The sequence below is a fragment of the Musa acuminata genome, chromosome BXJ2-11 (genome assembly GCF_036884655.1).
Source record: "Musa acuminata AAA Group cultivar baxijiao chromosome BXJ2-11, Cavendish_Baxijiao_AAA, whole genome shotgun sequence".
NCBI lineage: Eukaryota > Viridiplantae > Streptophyta > Magnoliopsida > Zingiberales > Musaceae > Musa > Musa acuminata.
Genome location: NC_088348.1, coordinates 30,852,284 through 30,875,096, shown reverse-complemented (window position 1 = coordinate 30,875,096; position 22,813 = coordinate 30,852,284). Strand labels below are relative to the sequence as shown.

Below are 22,813 nucleotides of genomic sequence, written 5' to 3'. Positions count from 1 at the left end.
GAGGTGATTTGAACCACAAAAATTACAAAAAAGAGTTACTCAAGTACTTTCCTGTAAATCTCCATCCATTCAATTCAAACTCTATCAGAATCTGAACCACAGAAAGGTAAAAATTTCTAAATATTAAATGGAACTGTTAGTAGATTCATCCTGAGATATATAGGCATGAACATACAAGAATGGACTTACTAAAAATCTTTACACCAAAGGAGTCAACAACACTGTAGAAATTAAGAAACATATTATGTAAGCTTTTGCAACTCTGAATACCAATTCTAATTTATTTTCATTCTTGAAAACAAGAGGAGTGGTATGTAAAAACCAAGAAATTACAATTTAACCTTTAGAACTCTGCCCGATTATATCCAAGCACCATAGGAGGACACAGAGAAACAAGATATTGTTGGCATGCACAATATACTAGCACCATAATTATGTAATATCAGCAAGGTTTTGAGTTGGCATGCTCCAGTCAACAACATACTACATTTCAACCAACATGGGGTAGCATGACATTTCGCTACCAAGCCAATGTTGCGCAGCTATATCCAACATAAACCACCATAGAAGTCACATGCAACCCTTCCTGCATGTGGTTTAGCAGTATCATAGTAACGAAGGATCATTCTAAATTATGTTAAAGAAAACAACCTTAAGATCAGACTCTGCAACTGATCATATCCAGTAGTAGAAAAAGAATCCCAGGCAACTTAACCTACTTTGCTCTTTAAGGTATCCAGGTGGTGAAAAACGTATCAGTTTTGGTGATGGCCTAGCTCTAGTAGATCATTAGAGGATCCAAGCATGCAACATCTTATAAAGTTTTACATCATTTATCAGCTGCCTAATGCACCCTCCTCACTTTTTAGGGTAAGGATCTGTCGTGAAAAAGATATAACAAAAGACAAGCATATGCAGAGTTAGTTAACCAAAAAAATGCCTGCATTATTGAGAGATAAATAAATTACCTAATTTAGTATGTTGTAGAATTGTGCGAATGCTAAGATATTTACTGGAAAACTCCTACTCCAAAGCTATTTGGCATGAACAAGTGGAACAATTAACAAAACCATCATGTTTGCCACACCTAAGTAACAGATTTTTCCAGTACAGAACTCAACATTTGGTTGACGTTTATCCTCATAAAAGAGTATTTTGGATTTTGTGAAACCTTATGGGAGAACATTTAAAAATTTAAAATTAGATTTAAATTTACACAAAATGCAACTAATGTATTGGACAAATAAAAAGGAAAGTGTTAGACTACACCTTCATATAGCGTGTGAGCAACCCAAGATCCTGTTTGACAATACCTAATCATGCATAAGTTGACAACATTTCATGAGTTTATGTATATTTGGCAGGAGGAATTCTTTTATGGTTACATAATAATTCAGAGCTGATGTCAATAGATTGACACACAACACCAATTACCACGCACCTTCATCTGTGCTGCTGCTTGATGCAAGTCTAATACATGGAACACAATCAACTCTGTCATCTTCAGCTCTTAAGAAGTCAAAGATTATCAGAGAAACAAAAGCTGTAACTTGCAAAATGAAATCCAGTAGAACAGCCAATGCTGACACAAAAAAGGTTTAGTTGATAATCTGGATAGGAATTAAACTTCACATGAAAGAACATGGAAAGGAGACACAAAGATCCAACCAGCAAACATGGAGAAAACACGACATGCAGGCATTGGTATAAAACTACCCACAGCAAAGGCCATAACTTCAGACAAACTAGCAAGGGTGATAGATGGCCCAACTTCCACGAGTGCATTACTTATCCGTTCTTCTAAAACCAACTCTAATGGTTGGCGTTTAACAGCATGTACAAGAATACACATGTTATCCACTCCAACCTGGTATATATCAAATAAACAAAAAATCAGCTAATGATAGTCCAGAGACAGCAACTTATAAGAAGTGCGAAAATTTAAATAAGCATTAAATGTTTAACTGGCACAACAATTGCTACTATGAAAATTGACAACTGATATTGCTAAGGAAAAAGCTGTAATATGAAATTATAAAGAATGTGTATATACATAAACTCTAACATTTTGACCTGGAACCTCATTTTAACAATTTTTACTGTTTAAAGAAATAAGATAAATTCAAAAAGAAAATATACCATCTCAGAAAGTGAATTCAGTGATAACCCTCTTGATGGATCCAACAATAGCAATTAAATAGCATACTTGGGTCCTTATTTAAATATATGAGATGATACTAGCTTCATTGATGACTGCCACAGAAGTCCAAATTATTCATGTCTAAACAAAAGCAATTGCAAGAGAGACTAGAGAAAGAAATATCAACCTAGGTCAGTAGGTCTGTTGATCAAGAGGCTATTTTCAAAGTACTTAATGTTTGAACAAAAGAAACTATATATAACAATAGGTATAAGCTAGGTCATTTACACTTCCATCATTGTATATCGTAACAAAAAGGCATTATTGGACAATTAATTCTGATTCGTGTAAATGATGCAGGCTACAAAAAAATTTGAGTGCTCAACATCGAGGTAGCCTAAGAAGCAGAACATATGGAATGGGGGTGTTGAGGTTCCACAAAACATAGAGTTACATGTACAAGAAAATATTTAAGAGGAGCAATTAGGGTAATTCATCTTAGTTCAATCAAAGAATGCAATAGCATATCAGACTATAATTGGAGCCTGACAAGAGGATTCCTCATGGAACCCAGATATTCCTACTAAAAGATTCATGTATTATACTTTGATCCAAGGTTCGTAATACCGTACCGTACCAATATTTCGACCTGGGCTCGGTACCGGTACGGTACGGTGTACCGAGCACTGTAGCACTGCTACAGTGCGGACCGGTACCGGGCGGTCCACGTACCGCTGGCCTGTCGGACCGGTACATACCGCCCGTACCGGGCGGTACGATTCGGTATGGCAGACACTGCTTTGATCAACAATGTATACTTTTATTTTTATGCTTGAATTTACTCTACTTGTTTAATGTCTGTCAACACTCAACAGTACCTTGAAAATTTGCAAATTAAAAGTCAGTCAATAGAATTAAAATGGTAATAGAAAATAAAATTATAAGAAACAAGAACTTACAGCCAAAACAAGAAAAGGTATCACTTCCATTATGATGAGTGTCGACTTAACTCCAATGATACTATAGAACCCAACTGATCCAAGAACAGAAAGCATAACCAGAACTACTCCAGACAGGCCAAGAAGCACCTATAAAAAAAAATATTATATAGACAACAGAGAAAGAGGGAACAAGAAGATATTAGATTGATTAGAAATACAGATGTTGCCCTCCCACACCACACTCAGTAGCTATGTCTATTGCCACAAGAATTTCAAAAGCACCAATTACACATGCCAACCTGCACACGATACTGGGCAGGTGCAATTCTTATAGGCATAAATAACTGGTAACAGGGTGCATACTAAGAAACCAAGCCCACAATGAATAGAATGGAATAGCCTAACACTCATGCCTCATAATGCACTAGCGATCTTAATTTATATGGCTGTGCTTGTGCTCTAAGAATCCAAACAAAACAACAAACTAGGCATGATATACGTGAAAAATGGATACAATTTCCAAGTTACCATGGTCGGTGAGTACTCTAATGGGGTTAGAATGTGTTTAAAACATGTAGTAAGAACTTCCACAAATCAACTTCGGAAACCTACTCCTTGCCACAAACAATTTCTCCGAGTCAAATAAGCTGGGAAAAGGAGGTTTCGGCATAGTTTACAAGGTAAAGGACAACTACCCAAATGTCGAATTCTAGATGGTCTTTTCTTCCTATGAAATATATTATATACATAATGAAATTTGATACCAAAGCGCAAAATCATTGGACAGGGCAAGCTATCAGGAGGACAAGAAATTGCTGTCAAAAGACTTGTCAGAGGATCTGGGCAAGGTTTGGAGGAGTTAAAAAATGAGGTCATTTTGATCGCCAAGTTACAACACAGGAACTTAGTCAGACTCCTCGGTTGCTGCATCATTTTCTTTAAAAAGCATATAAGTTAAGCACTAAATACATAATTTTCCTAGCAAGTATGTTACTATATAAAATGCTAAATTTCATGTAAAATGCAATATATACAACTTAAACAAATAACTTAAAACATATAAAGAGGGACAAAAAAGAAAAGAGTGAAAATTATAGAATACCTTAGAAGAAACAAAGGAAGATGACAATTGACATCTGTCTCCCAGCGTGATGGATATATAAGCAAACATTACAAGATAGCTCACCTGAATCAAATTCATAAAAGATAGAGCAAAAAAACCTTTTTTAAGTATTACAAGGATCTTTCTAGTAGCCGTAGTAACTTTCTAATTTTAGTGACAGTATAATTACCAATATAGTTATCACATCAGCAGTACTTTCTCTTTTTAATTCTTCCTCAATAGAGCTTTCTGATGAAAAAGAAAGTGTAAGATTCTGTGGCTGCACCATTGGTACAAGCTCATCCTGTTGCAATTGTAACACATATAATCAAAATTTACCAAAGAATATAAAAAAAATATCAGTATTAAATTCCAATTTTATCCCAGATAATACAGAACAATATAAAGAATATATAAAACAAAACAATATGAACCAATAAGAGAGAATTGCTTATAGAACACCATCTGAACTCTGAAGTTGCCCCTTTAAGTCTTAAAATATAAGATTATGAATAACCTCTCTTCTTATATGCAATGCCAGCTAAGTACATTGATCTGTCAAACCCTGCAGTGGCAGGAGATTCATGCACCAGACTACCCTTTTTCTCTGACACGGGAAAATTCAAGCTTTACGTTTCTGAAATGGTTATATCAATAATGAAAATCTACTGCACCATGTAACAGGCAGTATCTATAGCGTGTCCAACAAGCATAGTGCCATCAGTATCAGTTATCTGTGATTTATCCAAGCTTCAGTGATTAGATCAACTTTCAGCCCTGTTGTGGATTAGGAGACATTAAAGTTTTTCCAAAACCTTTACAGCACAGTCCAACCTTGGGTTAGGGTTTCAATCATTCCACAGGCTCAAGACTTGCTTACACCATCAAAGGGAACAAAACCGATCACCAGAGGAACATACGTGATACGTCATTAGAGTAATTAATCTATAGTTTTCTTTTCTTTTCTCTTTCCATTTTGATCTTCTTTTCCTTTCTCCTTTCTTCTTCAGTTTCTCCAAGCACCCCCTGCATTAAAAAGGCCACAAGCAAGACCATGTTGCATGTATTGATTGACGCTAGCAGTAAACTATTATGTGTCCATTGAAGAACTTGACTAAATAAAAGCCATAAAGAAATTTGGACAGTTCTTATGTGAGCATCATGACTAAAAAATGGCATGTCTTCCAAATATAGGTATTATACAATGACTAGTACTTTGGAGACATACTTTTATTTAAATTCATAAATTAGCATTAAGGAACTCCTTTATTTCAAAGAAGAGAGATGAAAGTAGCAACAACATATCCTTATATACATTTTTTTATGCATATAGATTATGATCATATCAATTATTTTCTTTTGGACTTGTATCTATTTCTCAAAACAATATGATAATTTCAGCTACTAGCTTGATGAATGTGATGGTGCCAACAACTTATGTTGACCTTAGATCTGTCAGTCATCTAAATACGAATGAAGTACTACCAAAGTGCTAATAACAACAGTTCTAAGCATTTTAAGCCACACTGAAACAATATCGATAGAACATTTGATTATTTCCAATAATGGCAGAGCAAATTTATTGTTGCATTTTATATATGATAAGGCCCCTGTAGACTTAGTCATTGTAGAATAAAAACAGCTACATGGTAGAAGAACATGAAAATTTGGTCCCATACAAGAACCATAAAAGAGGATACATGACTATATTACTATAAAGAAGAACTATGACTATCTTTTTATTGTTTTAACACCTGGAAAGCCAAGGCTACAAGAAAAATAATCAATATCTGCATTCAAAATGATGACAAATCCAGTGTAAGAAAATAGCACTTAGCATCATTACTCTCAGCATTCATGAATAAATATAAATAATTTCAGACTTGAAACTGAAGTTGCCAGCAAAGCAAGTATATCAAAGAAACTTGTGCAATAAAAAACTATAAAGCATCATAAGGGAGTGGTAAGGCAAGGAAGAGGAACCTGCATTAAGCGAATGAAAGCCTTCTCCCAGGCAACAGACTTTGCATATTCAGTGCTTTTTTTATCAAGCTCATTGTTCACGGGATAAGTTATTACAAAAGCCAAGGCCTGCCCATTCAAGAGTTAGAACAATGATATACTTGTTTGTAAGGCACTTAGAAGCTAAAGAACCACCTCTGAGTAATTACTTCCTGAAAATCCCCCTAATGCTGTGCTGGGATCAAGAGGAGCTTGAAACTCACTCAAGCATTTTTCGGCAGAAGAGAAATGCTGATAGCCATTCAAGGTTCATAAGAAAAGTTATGGCAACAGATGTTTTAATCAGCCCAAATAGACAAACAAAGTTAGATGGAATATATAAAGAGAAACAAAAGACTACCATCTATATATTAAATAGAATCAGTTCATTAGATGCTAGAGGATTGTATTCAGTATTCGCATAACTACCATGATGAGCATATTGCAATAACATCAAAAATTTGAAGGCATTAATGAATTTGATGATTTGCTATTGCCCTCAATCCTCAATATAGCTTATTTCAGAACAAGATCACTGCATCTGATGCCAAATAGTGTGAGTTATATGGCTTGCTGTAAGGAGAACAGAACCTTTGAGCTCAAACCATTGAACAGTAATAAAAATATTTCAGAAAAATGTTCTGGAAATATTGTATAAAGAAAAGATAACATTATATTTTATGGTAGTCCAAAGCAAGGTTTCAGATGCCCATCATATACTAGTTTATGCAACCACTCAGAGTGATATGGTACTGGGTATACAAGCAGCATATCGACTTATACCGCCTAGTAATACCCAGAAAATAAACAAAATATTAAATACCAACTGGTGCCCAACTTATATGATCTAGTAAAGGTTAACGATTAGATTGGTAAATCTTGGTCAAAAGGTACCGGCCCGGCTATTTACCTGTCCACACATATCGATCCAATCGGTATTTGAATCGCTAGTACAAAATCAGGTTTGCAGTTCCAACTAAAACTTAAGAACTAGATTTTAAGTTTTGTGCTTTCATCCAGGCTAAACATCATTAGACCAAAGCTCTAAACTAATAGAATAACAGACACACTAATAATTTAAATATAAGATAATTGGATCTGATCATAAATAGATCATATCGAGGTGGATCTTTACCTGGTTCTTATATTAATTGCACAATAAAAAAGATGACTAATCAGATTATCAAATTAGATCCATACAGATGAGGTCAGATGATCTAAGATTAGATTGACCCCAAGTCATTGCCACATCAGAAGTGTATATCCATACGACACAAATAGAATGTACATGTAAAGTTCAAAGGTGCTTACCTGAAAACAGTATTGAACATGGTCTAAACCTCCATATGCATCATAGTTTTGGGGATCCATTTTGAAATACTGGGAAAAAGAATCATATTAATTATTAAGTAAAAAAATGCTCCTAATTGATGAAAGCATATAAAACATCTAACATAATGATTTTTCTTGTACAATTATAACAAGAGTCGAAAGAAAGTGACAGGGAATAACCATTAAAAACAGAAAAACACCTAACAGGTAATGCTGTCAATGACAATATGAATGTTTATGAATGGTTTATATTTGTTTCTTTGTTTCTTTGTTTCTTTTTATAGTTCCTACATGAATGCTTAACAAAATCCCTTACAATATATTCAGACTGACATATCTTGAGCAAACATAGATATATAAAATGACATAACGTAATGTAACAACATTATCACCGGATTAGAGAAGTGCTAGCATACACCTTAAACATGGCTGATACATCAAAACTTTGGCATGTTAATCACCCATATAATTTTTCTATAGAAATCCATGATAGTCACTGGATCTTTTCATTCACAAAGAGTTGGATGAAAATATAATCTCAATTATGTTCGTTAATAGAGATGGAATCAGGAAACAACCATTGCATATGACCAAAAAATAACCAGATCACACAGTCAACATAGAAGGATTGATGGTTTGGGGCTCAGTAGAATGCTGATGAAAGTCCTGACATGGAATTTATTGTGTGATGCTGCCAAGCACATCCCTTGTGTTGAACAATGTAAGTCAAAATTTAGCCCAGACATATGTCAGCATAGCAGTATTTGTTGGCATAGCTTGACAAGATACTTGTCTTTTTCCCATGCCGTGGTTTGGCACAACAATTCTTGTGTAGAGCAAGAAAAAAGGTATTAACTTTTCTGGCCAGTATGTTCCTCAGGCAGTGTATGAAATATCAGTCAAATCTTTATTTTCCGAATTCTAAAATCCGTATATGACAATGTGGTAGGATTTTCATTTTTATAAATTCCAACACAAATTTGCTCTCCTCTTATATAATATTTTTTCCACAATGATGTTTAGTTAGATAAAAAAATGGATGTGTTCAGCCCAAATATCAAATAGTTCTTGCAGTAGGAAATTTAAGAAAAGAATTATCCAGGTCCATTTTGTTTAGACAAGTTCTTATGACCTTAGTAATCTTCCTTTACTGTATATTATTGATCTAGGTCCCGCCCTGCAAAGTTCTCCATTTTTATCTTCAGTTTTTAATAATATTTAATCACAAAACACAGTCATTTTCCATTGATGTTTCTTGCCTTAAGAAAGTTCCATTCAATGCCGACAACTTCCCATTCTACTTTGAACAGAATGAATAAATTGTGTATTCACATTGCAGCCTTTTGAAAACATTTTCAGTAAGGCAGGAATTTATGAATATATCTAAGAATTACAATTTTGTGCCAGGATCGATGGAACATCAACATGCAAACAACGTGACACAAACCAACACATGAAGACAAAGGATAAAACACACACCTTTTGACAGAATGAAACATGCTTAAGTTCTTGAAAGTTGAAATCACAAAATAAGATAATACAGAAAAAAATGCACCTGCAGAACACTCTGAGTGGCGCAATTTCTACCAAGTGGCTTCAAGCAGATATCAGTTAGGGAAACCATGGATCCAGAATAATTTGCACGAAGCCCATCAACCTTTAATTATTTAAAATTGTTACACTTACATATCTGTAAGTTTGGATTTAAAAGCTCTAGGGATATTTGAAAACTTAAAATTCTGAGGGATACATATCAGTGCACATCCTTAAGTTTGAATTCAAAATACCTTCTTTTGTAATTCAAAAAGTAACTTTAGGTTTTTGTCAGTCACAATACTTGGTGCTCTCTCACCATTTGAATCCAGAATACTTGCTAATATAAGCTGCAACAAGACCATTTTTCAAGAAAGGAAACATCAGGGCACAATTAACGAAATAAACAAAGGTATTAAATTGAACTTTGGGTTAGAATGCAATTTCCAGTTAAAAAGCACGAGTAATACATGTTAAGACAAAATTCTTTCTTGTGACTGTAGATGTGAGTACCAATTAGAATGACATAATACTGTGCTATACCTACTTGCCTCAAAATATTAATCCTTGCAAATAAGTTTATAATTTTAATCTAAAACAAGCCACCAAGTTATGTGATTTATCAACCGTGGTAAATAAAACAAAGTTGTTTGAATCAGTATTTGCTAACGCACCCCTGTACAAGGGAGCAAGAAGAGAAATTACATTTTTATAAGAGATACAACCAGGATTTCTTCCTGGCCACCGACAATGAGGTAGAACTCACTGAGTCAATGAGGGCAAGCCTCATGAGTGCAGCATTCTTGAGGCGGAAGAGGATAGAAAGAGAGAAAGTAATTGGAAGGTAATAAGTTTCTAACGACATTTTTTTTGCACATTAAAGGGGCCTTCCGCAAATTCTCTATCTTTGTTGACTATTTATAAAAAATATTTTCACTCGTTGCAAGAATCACAATTTGACATCCCAGTACAGGCAATCTGCTAAATAGTCTGAGCCTGTATCATTATGTACTGTCAATATCAAGCGGTATAACATGAACCTGAGTCATAGTGTTTAGACCATCCCACAAGGTTATCAGCATAGGGCATGCCAACACAAACTAAAATCATACTTTGTCCCAAGGTTCGCAATACCGTACCGTACCGGAGTTTCGACCTGGGCTCGGTACCGGTACGGTACGGTATACCGCTCGGTACACCCAGGTGTACCGAGCGATATATTCAGGCGTACCGACCACTGTAGCAGTGCTACAGTACCGGACCGGTAACCGACGGTCCGCGTACCGGAAGCCTGTCGGACCGGTACGTACCGCCCATACCGGGCGGTACGGACCGGTACTGCAAACCATGCTTTGTCCTACAAAAAGATCCATTTGTTGTAGATACTACCATGGTAGGCATATATGTAGCTTGTTTCCCAGAACAAAATGACATACTAGCATGATCTTCAAAAATCTGCTTACACATTATACTATATTATAAAACCCTAAACTTCCTCCTTTGATGCTTTTGAGAGTTAAACTCACCATCAAAATACTGTCTTTAAACATGCTTCAAGAATGAAGAAAGTTAAGCTCTTATACCACCAATGTGCCATGAATTACAATATAGGTGAAAGTCTCAGCAAGTTGAACACTTGCAAGGAGCAGCACAACCAAAATTCAGTACCAACAATGAGAAAGAAAGAAACTTCAAGTTGTACATAACTAACAGGTCACTGATGCTGACATACGCCATTATCAAGGATTGGGGCATGGAAACATCAACCAAGGCATTGAGTGGCAAACTTCGTACAATTGGTATTTTTGTATATTGGTCTGATAGTGGTTTTGGCAACCTGTCGAACTAATACATTCATGTTTTATCAGGTGGAATACTGATCCATACCACCTAGTATAATTGAAAACAGGATTCTCAATTTCAATGTGTACCGCCCGATACGGGCGGTACATTATGGTCCGAGAGGATACCGGTACGTGGATCGTCTTCTACCGGACAATACCAGTGTTTTGACCGGTACCGAGGCGTACCGACCAGTATCGTCCCAGATTTTGACCATTACCAAGGCATACCGATCAGTATGCCCTGGCGTGGTAGGTAAAGGTATTTTTAAGGTTTTAGATGTACCATCGGTACGCTCTAGCATACCGTCGATATATACCGGTACATATCGTACCGAGCAAAACTCAGTATGCCGATACGGACTGGTATTCAAAACCCTGATTGAAAATACTTCAAAAAATAAATAAAATCAGTACCGGCCTCTGTGGTTGGATATCGATTGTCAACATTATGATAGTCAATACCTTATGACCGTTTCTTTAATCTTTCTTCAATAGCTGCAACACAAATTTCATCTACTGGCATGGAAAAGTGCAATTTGTGACCTAACAACAAATTAGCAAGACAACTTTATCATAAATACCTGTTCAATTCTGGAGAAAGGAGCAAGGGTGCTATCAAAAAATTGTTTTTCTTTTGCAGTCTTACTTCCAGGACCAACCCATAGCTGTACAACAACAAAGATTATTTATAAAAATAGTAATAAGCAGCACGAAATATAAATAAACAAACACAATATTCAAAGTCAGGACAAAGAAATAAAACATGCAAGAATTATACATGAAATCTTAAAATAAGTAAGTCTACATCAGAATCGTGACAAAGAAGTAATTCATAGAACAACATTAACAAATTGTTCTGGGTGGCAAAGCTGATTCTTGAAATGGTATCAAGAACAAATGACACATCTTTCCTTCAGAATGCAAAATCAGTATACATGTACAATTTTCCACATAAATGCACACAAATTTACACACACCTGCATAATCAAGGATACTTTAAGTACTAGAATTAATAGTGTAGGTGATACACAAATATTGTTTCCAATCATTTCATCTAATTCCATATACAAACGAACTCAGATTCCACAACTAACATTTCAAGAATGTCATACAAGATACCTTCTCAGGACGAGTTTCCACCTCGAAATGGATAAGTCCTAGGCATAGAAGAAGAGGAACAGCCAATGATAAGCACAAAACAAGAGTTGGATGTTTGGAAACAAAACTTCCATACTTCCTACAAATGCAAGAGAAACTTGTTGAAAACACTAAAAAAGAACCAATATTTCAATATTCGACATTACAAATTTTCACATTACATCAGATGACCACCTGAAGAAGTTTGACATATAACGTTGAGCAACAGGTTGCTGTGCCTTAACTACTGGAGGTGCTTCAGATATCTATAGATGAAAAACAATCTGTAAACAAAATTGATCATGACAACAAAATCCAATGCCAAAATTTGCTGAAAACAGTCTTTTTTTTAACAATAACATATAATAGATATGACTGAAGGGCACCTCATCAAGGTTCAATAGGAGTCCTACATACAATGTCTGCATATTTAAGAAGTAAGAGAACAAACTTTATCTACAAGTAATACAATTAATTCTTTCCTTCTTCTTACAGCAGATGATCACATCATGGACACAGCCAAAATCTGGTCATTGGTAATGCTAAAAAGAAATGAGATAAGTAAATGTACAAATAACAGCTATTTATGCAGCCTTCCAGATACATCAAAACAGTTAGCTGAAAAGCCATCAGTCCAGATATTGAATCTTTGAAGTAACAAAATGATATCTGAGCTACATATTCATAAATAAAAAATTGATTAACTCAGATAAATTTGTTACAAAAAGCGGGCATCAAAATGTTAAAATAATGAACAGGTATTACATAAGCATTAATGTTATAAAAAATATTATAGTTAGACTAACTACAACAAAAAATTATTGTTTTATTTGATAGCAGGTATACAAGAATATATTTTAAGGTAAAATTCCAAATAAAACAATAGCAATATTTTTTTGGAAGTTCCAAAAAGAAAATAACTTCAGGAAAACATAAGTGGAATGATAAGATGCATTGAAATTGTCACCACATCATAAAAAGGCACATGCTAAAACATCAGACAATAACAAAGCACCTGTGAAATGCAAAGAATTTCCTGCTTTTCATCAGAATTGAGTTTGCTCTCTTCATTCACATTGATTGAAGGTTTTGTTCTTAAGGTATCAGTTCTTTCTTTTCTGTATACAAAACCCCATAGTAGAAAAGCAGAAATTAAGAAAAGGTACCCAATTGCTAATGACAAATCCAAACATTTGACCTGCATAAAATGAGAATCAAATAAATAAAAAAAATGAGAAAACATCATTGATAGTGGAACATGCATCTGCTGAAATTGTTCAAACTTCAAACTATTAAATGTATCAAATTGAAAAGGTATCTAATGATTAAACATCGAACAAATCACCAATGTCACAGTTATTCAAAATTATTGACTGATATAAACAACGCAGACTGCACCACCACTAATTTGTGTAGTACTAATGTTATGCATGTGGAATACACACGAGAGGGAGTCTGGGACTATATATTTTCAGTATAACTTGCCTGTTAGAAAAAATATATATATACCCAAGTTTTATTGGTGCAGTTCAATAACTTCAAACAGCAAAAATCATTGCTAAAATGGAACCAAGGACAAATCTCATGGTATTTGTTCATTTGTTAAAATTTCATTATGTAAAGCTTGCATATGCATGATTTCTTAAATCCCCAATTCCACTATATTCAATACATTCTGTGAGGATCAGCACAAGACCAACATGGAAAGCTAATGTTATGGAAATCAATATAAGCTATTAATTATATAGCTTGCAGTACTCATATTTGAGAATTTTCATTAATGTAATTTATCATATTTGCACTTAGACTGGGATATAATTTCCTCTTGGACAGAAGAGTTGACTAGTTGAATTTCATTTATCTAAGATTTAAATTTCACTTTGCATACAGGAATACAAGCAGAGCAGCTGTGCATCTCACTGTTACCATACATCTCGCACATACTATCCTCTGAGGAATTCACTGCGTCCTTCAATCGATGGAATCAGAAAACATATCGCCGCACAAAAGAGGGAGAGATCATAAACTAGAATCTCTTTAGTTCCTTAGAAACAGAAAACATATCACCACACACAACATTTTCACTGACTTTTTAGCTTGATCATAATCAAATCTCAAGGAAAAAACATTTAACGTGAAGTATCATAAATTTGAGATGATTCATGGCCCACCAAAAAAAACTTTTCAACTCTAAAAGTTCTCTAATTGTAATTTTAAAACATAAGAAGCCTCCATAGCTCGATGAAAGGTTATCCTTTCATTCATAGGCATCCAATACCTCCCACTATGAGAGGAGGAAAAAGGTCACCACAAGCAAAGTGTCATCTTTTCTTCATTGTGGCATTCCACCACAAATTTTGTCAATTTTTGTGTTGGCTAGCTGTCAATCCTACTCCAAATAACATTTGTATCATATGTAGAAGCTTCCCACTGAAAATATTCTCAGAAATTTCAAGCACTAAATCACTAACATTTTTGTGAGGGTTCCCCTTTGACTGTCCAGGTGGCAAATAATTGTCTAAGCAGCTCTACCCACTGATTAAAGTTGTTGATCAACTGTAAACAATCAGAAAAGCATTTTCAAACAAAAGACTTGAGAAAATCAAGAAGTAAAAAGCATTGAGCTCCTTGGTATTTGAGAGACGCTACAATATGATTTTGGTCATCCAATTGGCATCTCTTGAAAATTGACACATTTGTTGAAAGCGTGGAAGTGAAGACAACTTCAAAATTTTATGGCAATGGGTAGCAAAGTCCATTAACAAATCATAATTCATATCTCCTCTCAACAGTTGAGGCCCGCACAGATGGGCTCACTAGTAGTTGTCTAGACAATTCAAATTAATGACCATCTAGCCCAATGACACAAAACAATGCTTATGAGGTAAACAGAACAACATGTAGCCTGCCACAATCGAGGCAGGTGCCTAGGGGAACATGGAAATATTAATTACAAATAATAAGATTTAAAAGAGGATGAGCATTGGTAAGGTTGCTCCTCTACAGAGACCAACGTTTGAGTCTCGAAAACAGCCTCTATGTAAGGTTATGTATATTGACCCTCCCCAAATCTCACATTAGTGAAAGCCCCAGACCTGCATTGGCTAAAACCTCGCGTACCAGTTTCATGTTTTTTCATGAATTATACTAAGAATATAATTACAGCCAAGAGCTCTTCAAGAATAGAGAAGACAATCAGCTTCATAGACTGATGAATGTGATAAAATCATCTATGAAGACTGACCGATGCAATTTCTAAGTTAAATTAGGATACTTATGCATTTATGCTATCTCATATAAATCAACTTTTTTCATGGCAGCAGCAGAATAAGTAATTACAAATAATTATAACCAAAATGTATTACCTTTAAAGAAACAATTTTGATTGAACAAAATTGTTTCACATGTGGAGCTGGTGGCAAAGAATCAAAGCATACAGAAGATGAAGGACAATCACCACAAGAACAGCCCAAAGAAGAGTCAACACATGAATAAGCAGTTACATTCATAGGCATCATTCCAGATGAGTCATTAGACTTTGATCGAAAAGTAATTGCATAGGGTGAGCCAGGTTCATTAGAATTTGCTTGATGACCAAGATATGCAAACCACTCTGGAAGCAGAATTAAAACACAATAAGAGTTATTACAACTGAAGTTTAGATGGATATTGCAAGTTGCAAGTGCAATTAAAAGAAAAGAAAGCAATTTCATCACAAAAAGTAGAATACTCTGCATGTCCTGATGCGATTGCTGCAAGAACACTTTGATCACAACATAATTATTATAACAGAACTATATAAATAGTATCCTATACTACAACGACAGGCATGCAAGTGATTCAAAATTAGAAAATCAAACTGAGTAAAATCAAGATAAGGTACTCATGACCCGGGCAAGGAAGAGATGAGATGATACTAACCAAGTTATGCTCCGGTGTTTCCAGCAATCATTATACTTTGCTGGATTAGCATTGTTAGACTTACTAAACATATATTTAGGATACAAAGAGCATCTCTATGTCACATAATTTGGTCATTTCTCAGCATGATTAGCTCATTTGGTTTACTATAGAGGGAGTATTTCTGTCTCATACACATAAGTCTAATTATTTCTCAGCACAATTAGCTCTTTCAATTTAATATATATCTCATTTTATTAAAATAAATGTGTAGGCAGACAACTCTCACCAGGATAATTTTTGGCGCCAGCACCAATAAAATCCATTGCACGAGTATTCATAGAACCAAACTTCACATCCTTGCATGAGTTAAATAATTGCTCTCCAAAGTAATGAGTTACATAAAAATCTATTGCATCAACAGCCATCCTATTACCATTCACCTGCAAATGTAAAATTACTAAAGATTATGATATATTGCAGCTTAAACTCTCACCAAAAAAAAATTCACATATATATTACATGCACATCAAAGAAACAGGAAAATGAAATGCAGTATATCACATCACTCAACTAAAATGAATCACAAATTACAGTAAAAACTAAAAAAAATTACCAAGCAGTTGAAGCAGACATAAGAAAGGCGCAAACCAACTTGCACGCACTTAAATTCTCCATACAAGGAAAGGAAGAATGCACCTTCTTGACTGATGTCACATTAGTAAATAGGCTTTGATTGGGAGAGCAAACAAGCTCACAAAAGAGATTCAAAAAGTTTCTCAAGCAAGCTGGGCAACCCACAAGAAGGGGAATTACCTGCAATAGATATTTATACAAGAATAATCAAAGTATTAAGAGAACAAATTGTAGAACATAAAAACACTGAAGTACTTAATAAAAGAAATTTGAGAAAAACAACAAGCTGCAGAATCCCCAGCTAACACAATGAATCAACTAAAAAACTGAAATTTTCAATAAATGCTTCATGTCCCTCCTCCTAGATGGGGTGCAAATTTGTCAACATATTTGGCCAAAATATACCATCCAAACAGTCATCTTCAATGTTCATGGATTTATTGAAAGGTAACTAAGGGTTTTATCTATATGCATCTAGGGGCTTGGCATCATACTAGTGAAATCTACTTGAGAAATGGCCTATTGACTAAACAAATTCTGTCTCATGTTTTCAAGGATTACTTGTTCCATCCACAGTTTTCCTGAAATAGCAGCAGACCAAGCCGAGTGCACTATGGAGTCATTTTTGAATTTCAGATTGGATCCGGTGTAGTCTTGGATCAAACACTTTTTTTTTTTTGCTTTTCTAACTTTTGGGTGAAATATATTCCTGTTCTCTTCACTCCTTTGTTGATTTTCATTTATCATATTTACTAACCGTTCACACATCAACAACAAGCTGTAGCAAATGAATGGTCTAATGATCAGTGCTCAGTTAATGACCATAATTTGTACTATATATTTGACACAAAAGTATCCTTTTCAATAACCAATCCAACACCTGGAGCAATGGGATAGATTAGTTTTCTGAAAGATATTTTCCAATTCAACATTGCAGATAACTGAACCAGCATATATGCACGGCTAACAATAAAAAGAATAATGGAATTCATAGAACCTATAATTAATGAATAGATTGGCATAGAATTAGCAACTGCCTAGAGTGCATGCTACCCCTCATCAGTAATAACAATGGTCAAGCTTTGCATTCGACATCTTACTTGCTGGACTTGGCCACGTAATATGTCAAACTGATCCGGAGAACAACACACGTTGCCACTGATTGTTGGGCACAAACTCTGGATCTTTGAAGAAAGCACCTTGTCTGGCTGTAATTGAATGAACAACCATGATAATCCAATTAAAAGAACTTAGTATGATGTGCACAAAAGTACAAAACGATTACCAGATTGTGTTACTAATTTACCTTCACAGAGTGTGTACGGTTGGGACAACTCAAAACCTTCCCATCACTACGTTGTCCACAGATACCATACATGGAACAATACCCTTCTCCACGTACCTCTCTAAAAAGTAAAAAGAGGAAAATAAAGAATATATACATAAAATATGGAAGATATTCACCACCATGTTATCAAATTCCTAAAAGATAACCAACATTTTCTTCGCTAGATGGCACAAGGAGTCAAAAATTTTAATACATATTTTGATAACCTATCAAACCGATACAACAGGCAGTTTACTGACCTATTCCATCCGATAACATTAAATAGAATAATAAAAAATAAAATTAAACCAATATGTGCTATATCAAGTTATATACTTCAATGCTAGTACTTGGTCAAATTGGTAAATATTGATAAGTACACACTGGTTCGATCGGCATAAGAACCTTGCTAAGAATTTTTTATTTGATGGCATACATGAAAATTAATTATTGGGCCTTTAGTCATTAAATTAAGCCACCATCACAAAAGACATTGACATTCTCCTTCACAATATCTTTTTTCTTGTTTCTTATTACTTGACTATATGTTCTACATAATTAAATAAACCATCCGGCTATCTTTCAAGATGAACAATAACTCTATCTTACTGTGAATTGGACGGCTGCCCACGTGCTGGAAACGAGATGGAAATGAACTGCAAATATGAGATTGTTGCAAATTAGGTTGAAATCCATTAACTAACTACAGGAATAATTCACTACAAATGGGAAATTCATAATATTAAGTTATCTTCAACAGAAGTCATTGTGTGCACACAAGACCCATGCAGCATATCTGAGAGAATGATATACACTAAAGCCAGTACACCAGAAATATAAAATAAAATTTTCCTTTAAAAAAAAAATCAATCTTAGTGAAAAAATCAACATTGTGCAAGTTTTTTTTTTTTCCAATCTATAAGGAGGCACTTCCAAATATTAGTTACTCTAAATCAAGAATACAAAGCAGTTACAACAACTGTTAATATAAATTGGAGCCTCAGTGCGTTGGTGTCAATTTCCTAATGGATGAACAGGACAGGGGCTTGCCTGACAACTCAGAAAATGTTAATCCAAATATGTTACATGATAGCATGGGCAATCGGAGTACATAACTCCTAAGTTCTGCTATATAGAAGAAAATCTTTGAAAGAAAAAAACGATCTATATTGTAGAGAGAAACATTCCTTCAAAATGGCATGAACAAAATCATATTATGACAACAGAATGGCTCTGCTGCACATCAAACAAATTGTTCACCATAGAACTTTGCTGTGAACATCTGTAAATTTCGCATGAAAATACTTGATTTATGATGTCCACAGTCGGCAGAAATGGCTTTAGTCCATTGTTCGCAAAAGCACAAAAATGAAAAGTACACGTGGCTAACTAAGATAAGAAAGTCCAACTGAAGGTGCAAAGGTATACGAAGCCAAAGCAATTTGTATTCTGTAACACATGCTTGTCCGACTCTCACACTCTTAAACAAGAACCTCAGGAATTTCATACCTAAAATGAACATAAAACCCAGGCTGTAGCAAGTTTTCCTAATTTGGATACCTCAAAATAGACCAGAGTACTTATCGATGAAGAAAGGGAACAAGCCATTCAAAGATCCCCCCACTTCCAGAAAACGGTTCAACTCAGTTACTAAGGTTTCACATAATCCTAACAGTAGCTCCCGCAGAATAAGCATGTAAAAGAAAGACGACCATAAAAGTCATGTTCATGCCATTGGCCGAAAATTCCGGCCAGATCCGACACACAACATTCCTCGCCTAAAATTCAGCATTAAATGCAGTAGCACGACAATAAGAACGTGAAAAACAAACCAAACATCACCCACACCAGAATTATATGAGTACATATACGTCCATGACCTTTACACAAACCAAACTTGACCGAGTGCATTTATATCCGTGCCATCGATTTTCTCAATGTAAAGCGCAGGCACTACCGGACCTCATGTCAGAAACATTCAACCACCACATATGGAACAATTTATTACGTTTCCAGGTTCAATTCAATGTGTAAAATCTCCGGCTCATGCGCTTTACAACGTCGAAGGAATAAAAAAAAAAAGAGGCAAATTCTTTCCAGCGTCCATAAAACTAAAACCAACTACAAATTTGAACGCCCCCCGAAATCGAAACCAACTAAAGTACAGAGTCACAAGCCAAAGGACCAATTCTTGCATTGAGAAGCTCCAAAATCACCACCTCCTCTCCTTCTTGTAGTCCCAAAGGACCAAATTTTGCCGGAATTGGGAAATTCTGAAACTCCCCCCCGACATGTTACCAATTAACTCGCTGATTTAGGGTGAAAAAGCATCAATAACGCAAGGACATTCTACTCACACGAGCGAACAAGTACGTTCCTCGTTAAGAGTTCAAAAAATCTAATAAAGATCAAAAGATCACCGCCTGGTCTACCTCCTTTTTTTCTTTATCTTGATGCATCCGAATGTTCAAACCAGACTGCCAATAACTCGAACAGCCCTTCCGATAAAGTAGAGAACAAGAAGAGAAAAAACCACCGCCTCCCCTCTCTCTCTCTCTCTCTCTTTTGGCCCCGAACGACACGATGTATACCTGGATCGAGGAGGCGACGAGGAGGAGGAAACCCCACCGACGAAGCTCCATTCCGCCTACCCTCGGCGTGGCCGTGGGGCGCCCGACGCGCGAACGGATCGCTCAGCTCTCAAGACGACGCAACGAGCGGGAGAACGCAGTATGGAAGCACAGGCGAAGTGGGGGGAGTGGGGGTGGGGGTCCCCGCTACTTATATACTCACGAAGCGGAGTGACGTCACCCGACGATCACCGCTTCCTTCACGTGAATGTTACCGCGGGGTGTGAATACCGGAGGCATTAAAATAAGGAGGTACTTTTATGTAAATTTCCTTGTAAATCTAGAAATAGCATATATACCCTCACAGACGTTTGCACAATTGCCCCCCAACAAACACTATTAACACCATTCGTTTCCAAAGAAGACCGGCGTTTTTACATATCCGTCCTTGTAAATTTTCATATAGTGTATTCAGCCCTCGAATGTTGAGATCCTTTACATTTAAATAGATAAACCATAAGTAACTCATTTGTATTCAAAATATGTTTCTTAGAATAATCTTATTCAAAATTTAATTAAGTTTGATGAATAATATATGGGTCAACATAATTGGAATAATCTTTAATATATTGGGCTCCATCGATTTCTAGGACGTCTTAATCGAACTCTCAAGCCGCACATTGCCACGTCAGAGAGAGGTGATTGGCGGTGGCCGTACGCAGACGTCACATCTCATTCCCCTTCTCGGCTGGCAAGCATAACTGCGAGCCGCAACGACACGCAACCGCCGCTCTCCTCGACTCCACGATCTCCGGGCCCCACACCAACGCCGTCGAGAGAGGGAACCCGCGCAGCACGAATCTTAAAGGGCGTTGGGCCCTTCTGATCCCCGTGATCAGGTAGAGAGTAATTGCTATTATCGGTCTACTAATTAGGAAATTAGGTTGGACGCATAGAAAGGCAACTATTAAATGTTGTGCATTACAAATAGTAGTTAGCTTGTTGGAATCGAATGGCATTTCGATAAATAATCGATACGAGCTTCTATCATCACTCATTATCTTACGGGCTTATCGACGATAAAATCATTTATTTCTTCGTCGGTACAAATCACAAAAAAATAAAATATTATTTATGGATTGTTAGTTGCCCTCCATCTTTCTTTCTCGAGGATTCACATTTATACAATCAATTTAAATTGTATTAAGACAGGATCCAAAGACTTAATCTATTTTATTTCTCAAATTTTATTAAATTAGAAATCTAATTTTATTTTAATCATATGGGTGAGGAAATTTTCAAGATATTATTCTTTTTTGTAATACAATAAAAATTAGTTATTCTCAGAATTACTTTGCAAATTATTACAAACAAAAATTCATCCAATGAATTCGATACAATTTAATTGCACAAGTCAAATACATAAATAGGAGTTATTATTATTATTATTATTATTATTATTATTATTATGGGTTTGAAATCGACTTATCAAGTTATGAAGAGAAAAATATAATACAAATTATTAATTTGTTTTATCATGTATTATCAACAGACACTTCACATCTTTTGATAATGACTAAAATCTATAACAAAATAGACGAATAATATATAATCTGATCGAGAAAGAGGTCAATATATATATATATACGGTCTTATCAGTCATAAGTCACGAATCAATTTTTCTTGGAAGTCGTTTTCTATGCTATTGGATGATGGGATTAGTAGAATGACAAGTGTATTGGGACGATTAAAAGAACAAGTTAAACGCAACACATCATCAAACCTTCCTCTTTAATTAGGATGGAGACATCCTCCAAGAACGTTGACTTTTCACATTTCGTACGGACATTTTAGTTTCCTTCCCATTCGGCACTCTGGCAGTAGTCTCAGCGGTTGATGTCGAATTAATGTCAGGACAGAGACAGTCAACCGCTTTGATTGTTACCCTCAACGACATGCCACATTAATCCAAACAAAGCCCAAAAAGAAAAGCACGGGAATTACTCCGTTCTTTTTGGATGACTCGGTGAACGAGTCTGTGTATTTTTGATCTCGCTATCCGCTGTTATTCGATAGCGACGTCAATCGATTCTAAATCTTATCGAGACATCGAGATTTATCTCTAATAATGCATTTAGAATAATTCAAATATGATATATTTTAGAATGATATCTAATTATGTTACTAAGCCTTGTTATTTTAGTACATGAGAAGAGTTATTAATGAAGCAATCGTTCAGATTAACGGAGTCTTTGTGGATCCAATCAATCACTTGACCATATTTAGTTTAAGGAGGTCTATTATGGTTAGTGTTCTTACACCTTTATGTTGTGGCCGAGGAGTCAACACG

At 35.4% G+C, this 22,813-nt stretch overlaps 1 protein-coding gene across 10 annotated transcripts in view; it reads right to left on the bottom strand.

Moving 5' to 3' along the window:
- Positions 1-20,659, bottom strand: part of LOC135626792 (uncharacterized) — a 36,393-nt gene extending 15,734 nt beyond the window's left edge. For 6 of the 10 annotated variants that reach the window (XM_065132420.1, XM_065132425.1, XM_065132429.1 and 3 more), the window contains exons 1-22: positions 20,485-20,659; positions 18,503-18,549; positions 17,873-17,972; positions 17,667-17,774; positions 16,630-16,746; positions 16,220-16,373; positions 15,396-15,643; positions 13,046-13,228; positions 12,226-12,296; positions 12,013-12,130; positions 11,475-11,558; positions 9,304-9,399; positions 9,072-9,173; positions 7,496-7,564; positions 6,341-6,436; positions 6,167-6,274; positions 4,374-4,487; positions 4,184-4,267; positions 3,100-3,228; positions 1,669-1,867; positions 1,442-1,582; positions 1,270-1,313 (exon numbers count right to left, since the gene is read on the bottom strand). In XM_065132420.1, coding sequence (XP_064988492.1) covers positions 1,270-1,313; positions 1,442-1,582; positions 1,669-1,867; positions 3,100-3,228; positions 4,184-4,267; positions 4,374-4,487; positions 6,167-6,274; positions 6,341-6,436; positions 7,496-7,564; positions 9,072-9,173; positions 9,304-9,399; positions 11,475-11,558; positions 12,013-12,130; positions 12,226-12,296; positions 13,046-13,228; positions 15,396-15,643; positions 16,220-16,373; positions 16,630-16,746; positions 17,667-17,774; positions 17,873-17,972; positions 18,503-18,549; positions 20,485-20,535 — 2,463 coding nt within the window. In that variant the 5' untranslated portion in view covers positions 20,536-20,659. The remainder of the gene's footprint in view (positions 1-1,269; positions 1,314-1,441; positions 1,583-1,668; positions 1,868-3,099; positions 3,229-4,183; positions 4,268-4,373; positions 4,488-6,166; positions 6,275-6,340; positions 6,437-7,495; positions 7,565-9,071; positions 9,174-9,303; positions 9,400-11,474; positions 11,559-12,012; positions 12,131-12,225; positions 12,297-13,045; positions 13,229-15,395; positions 15,644-16,219; positions 16,374-16,629; positions 16,747-17,666; positions 17,775-17,872; positions 17,973-18,502; positions 18,550-20,484) is intronic. The other 4 variants (XM_065132421.1, XM_065132427.1, XM_065132424.1 and 1 more) reach the window with 3 other exon arrangements.
- Between the last annotated feature and the right edge of the window lie 2,154 nt (positions 20,660-22,813).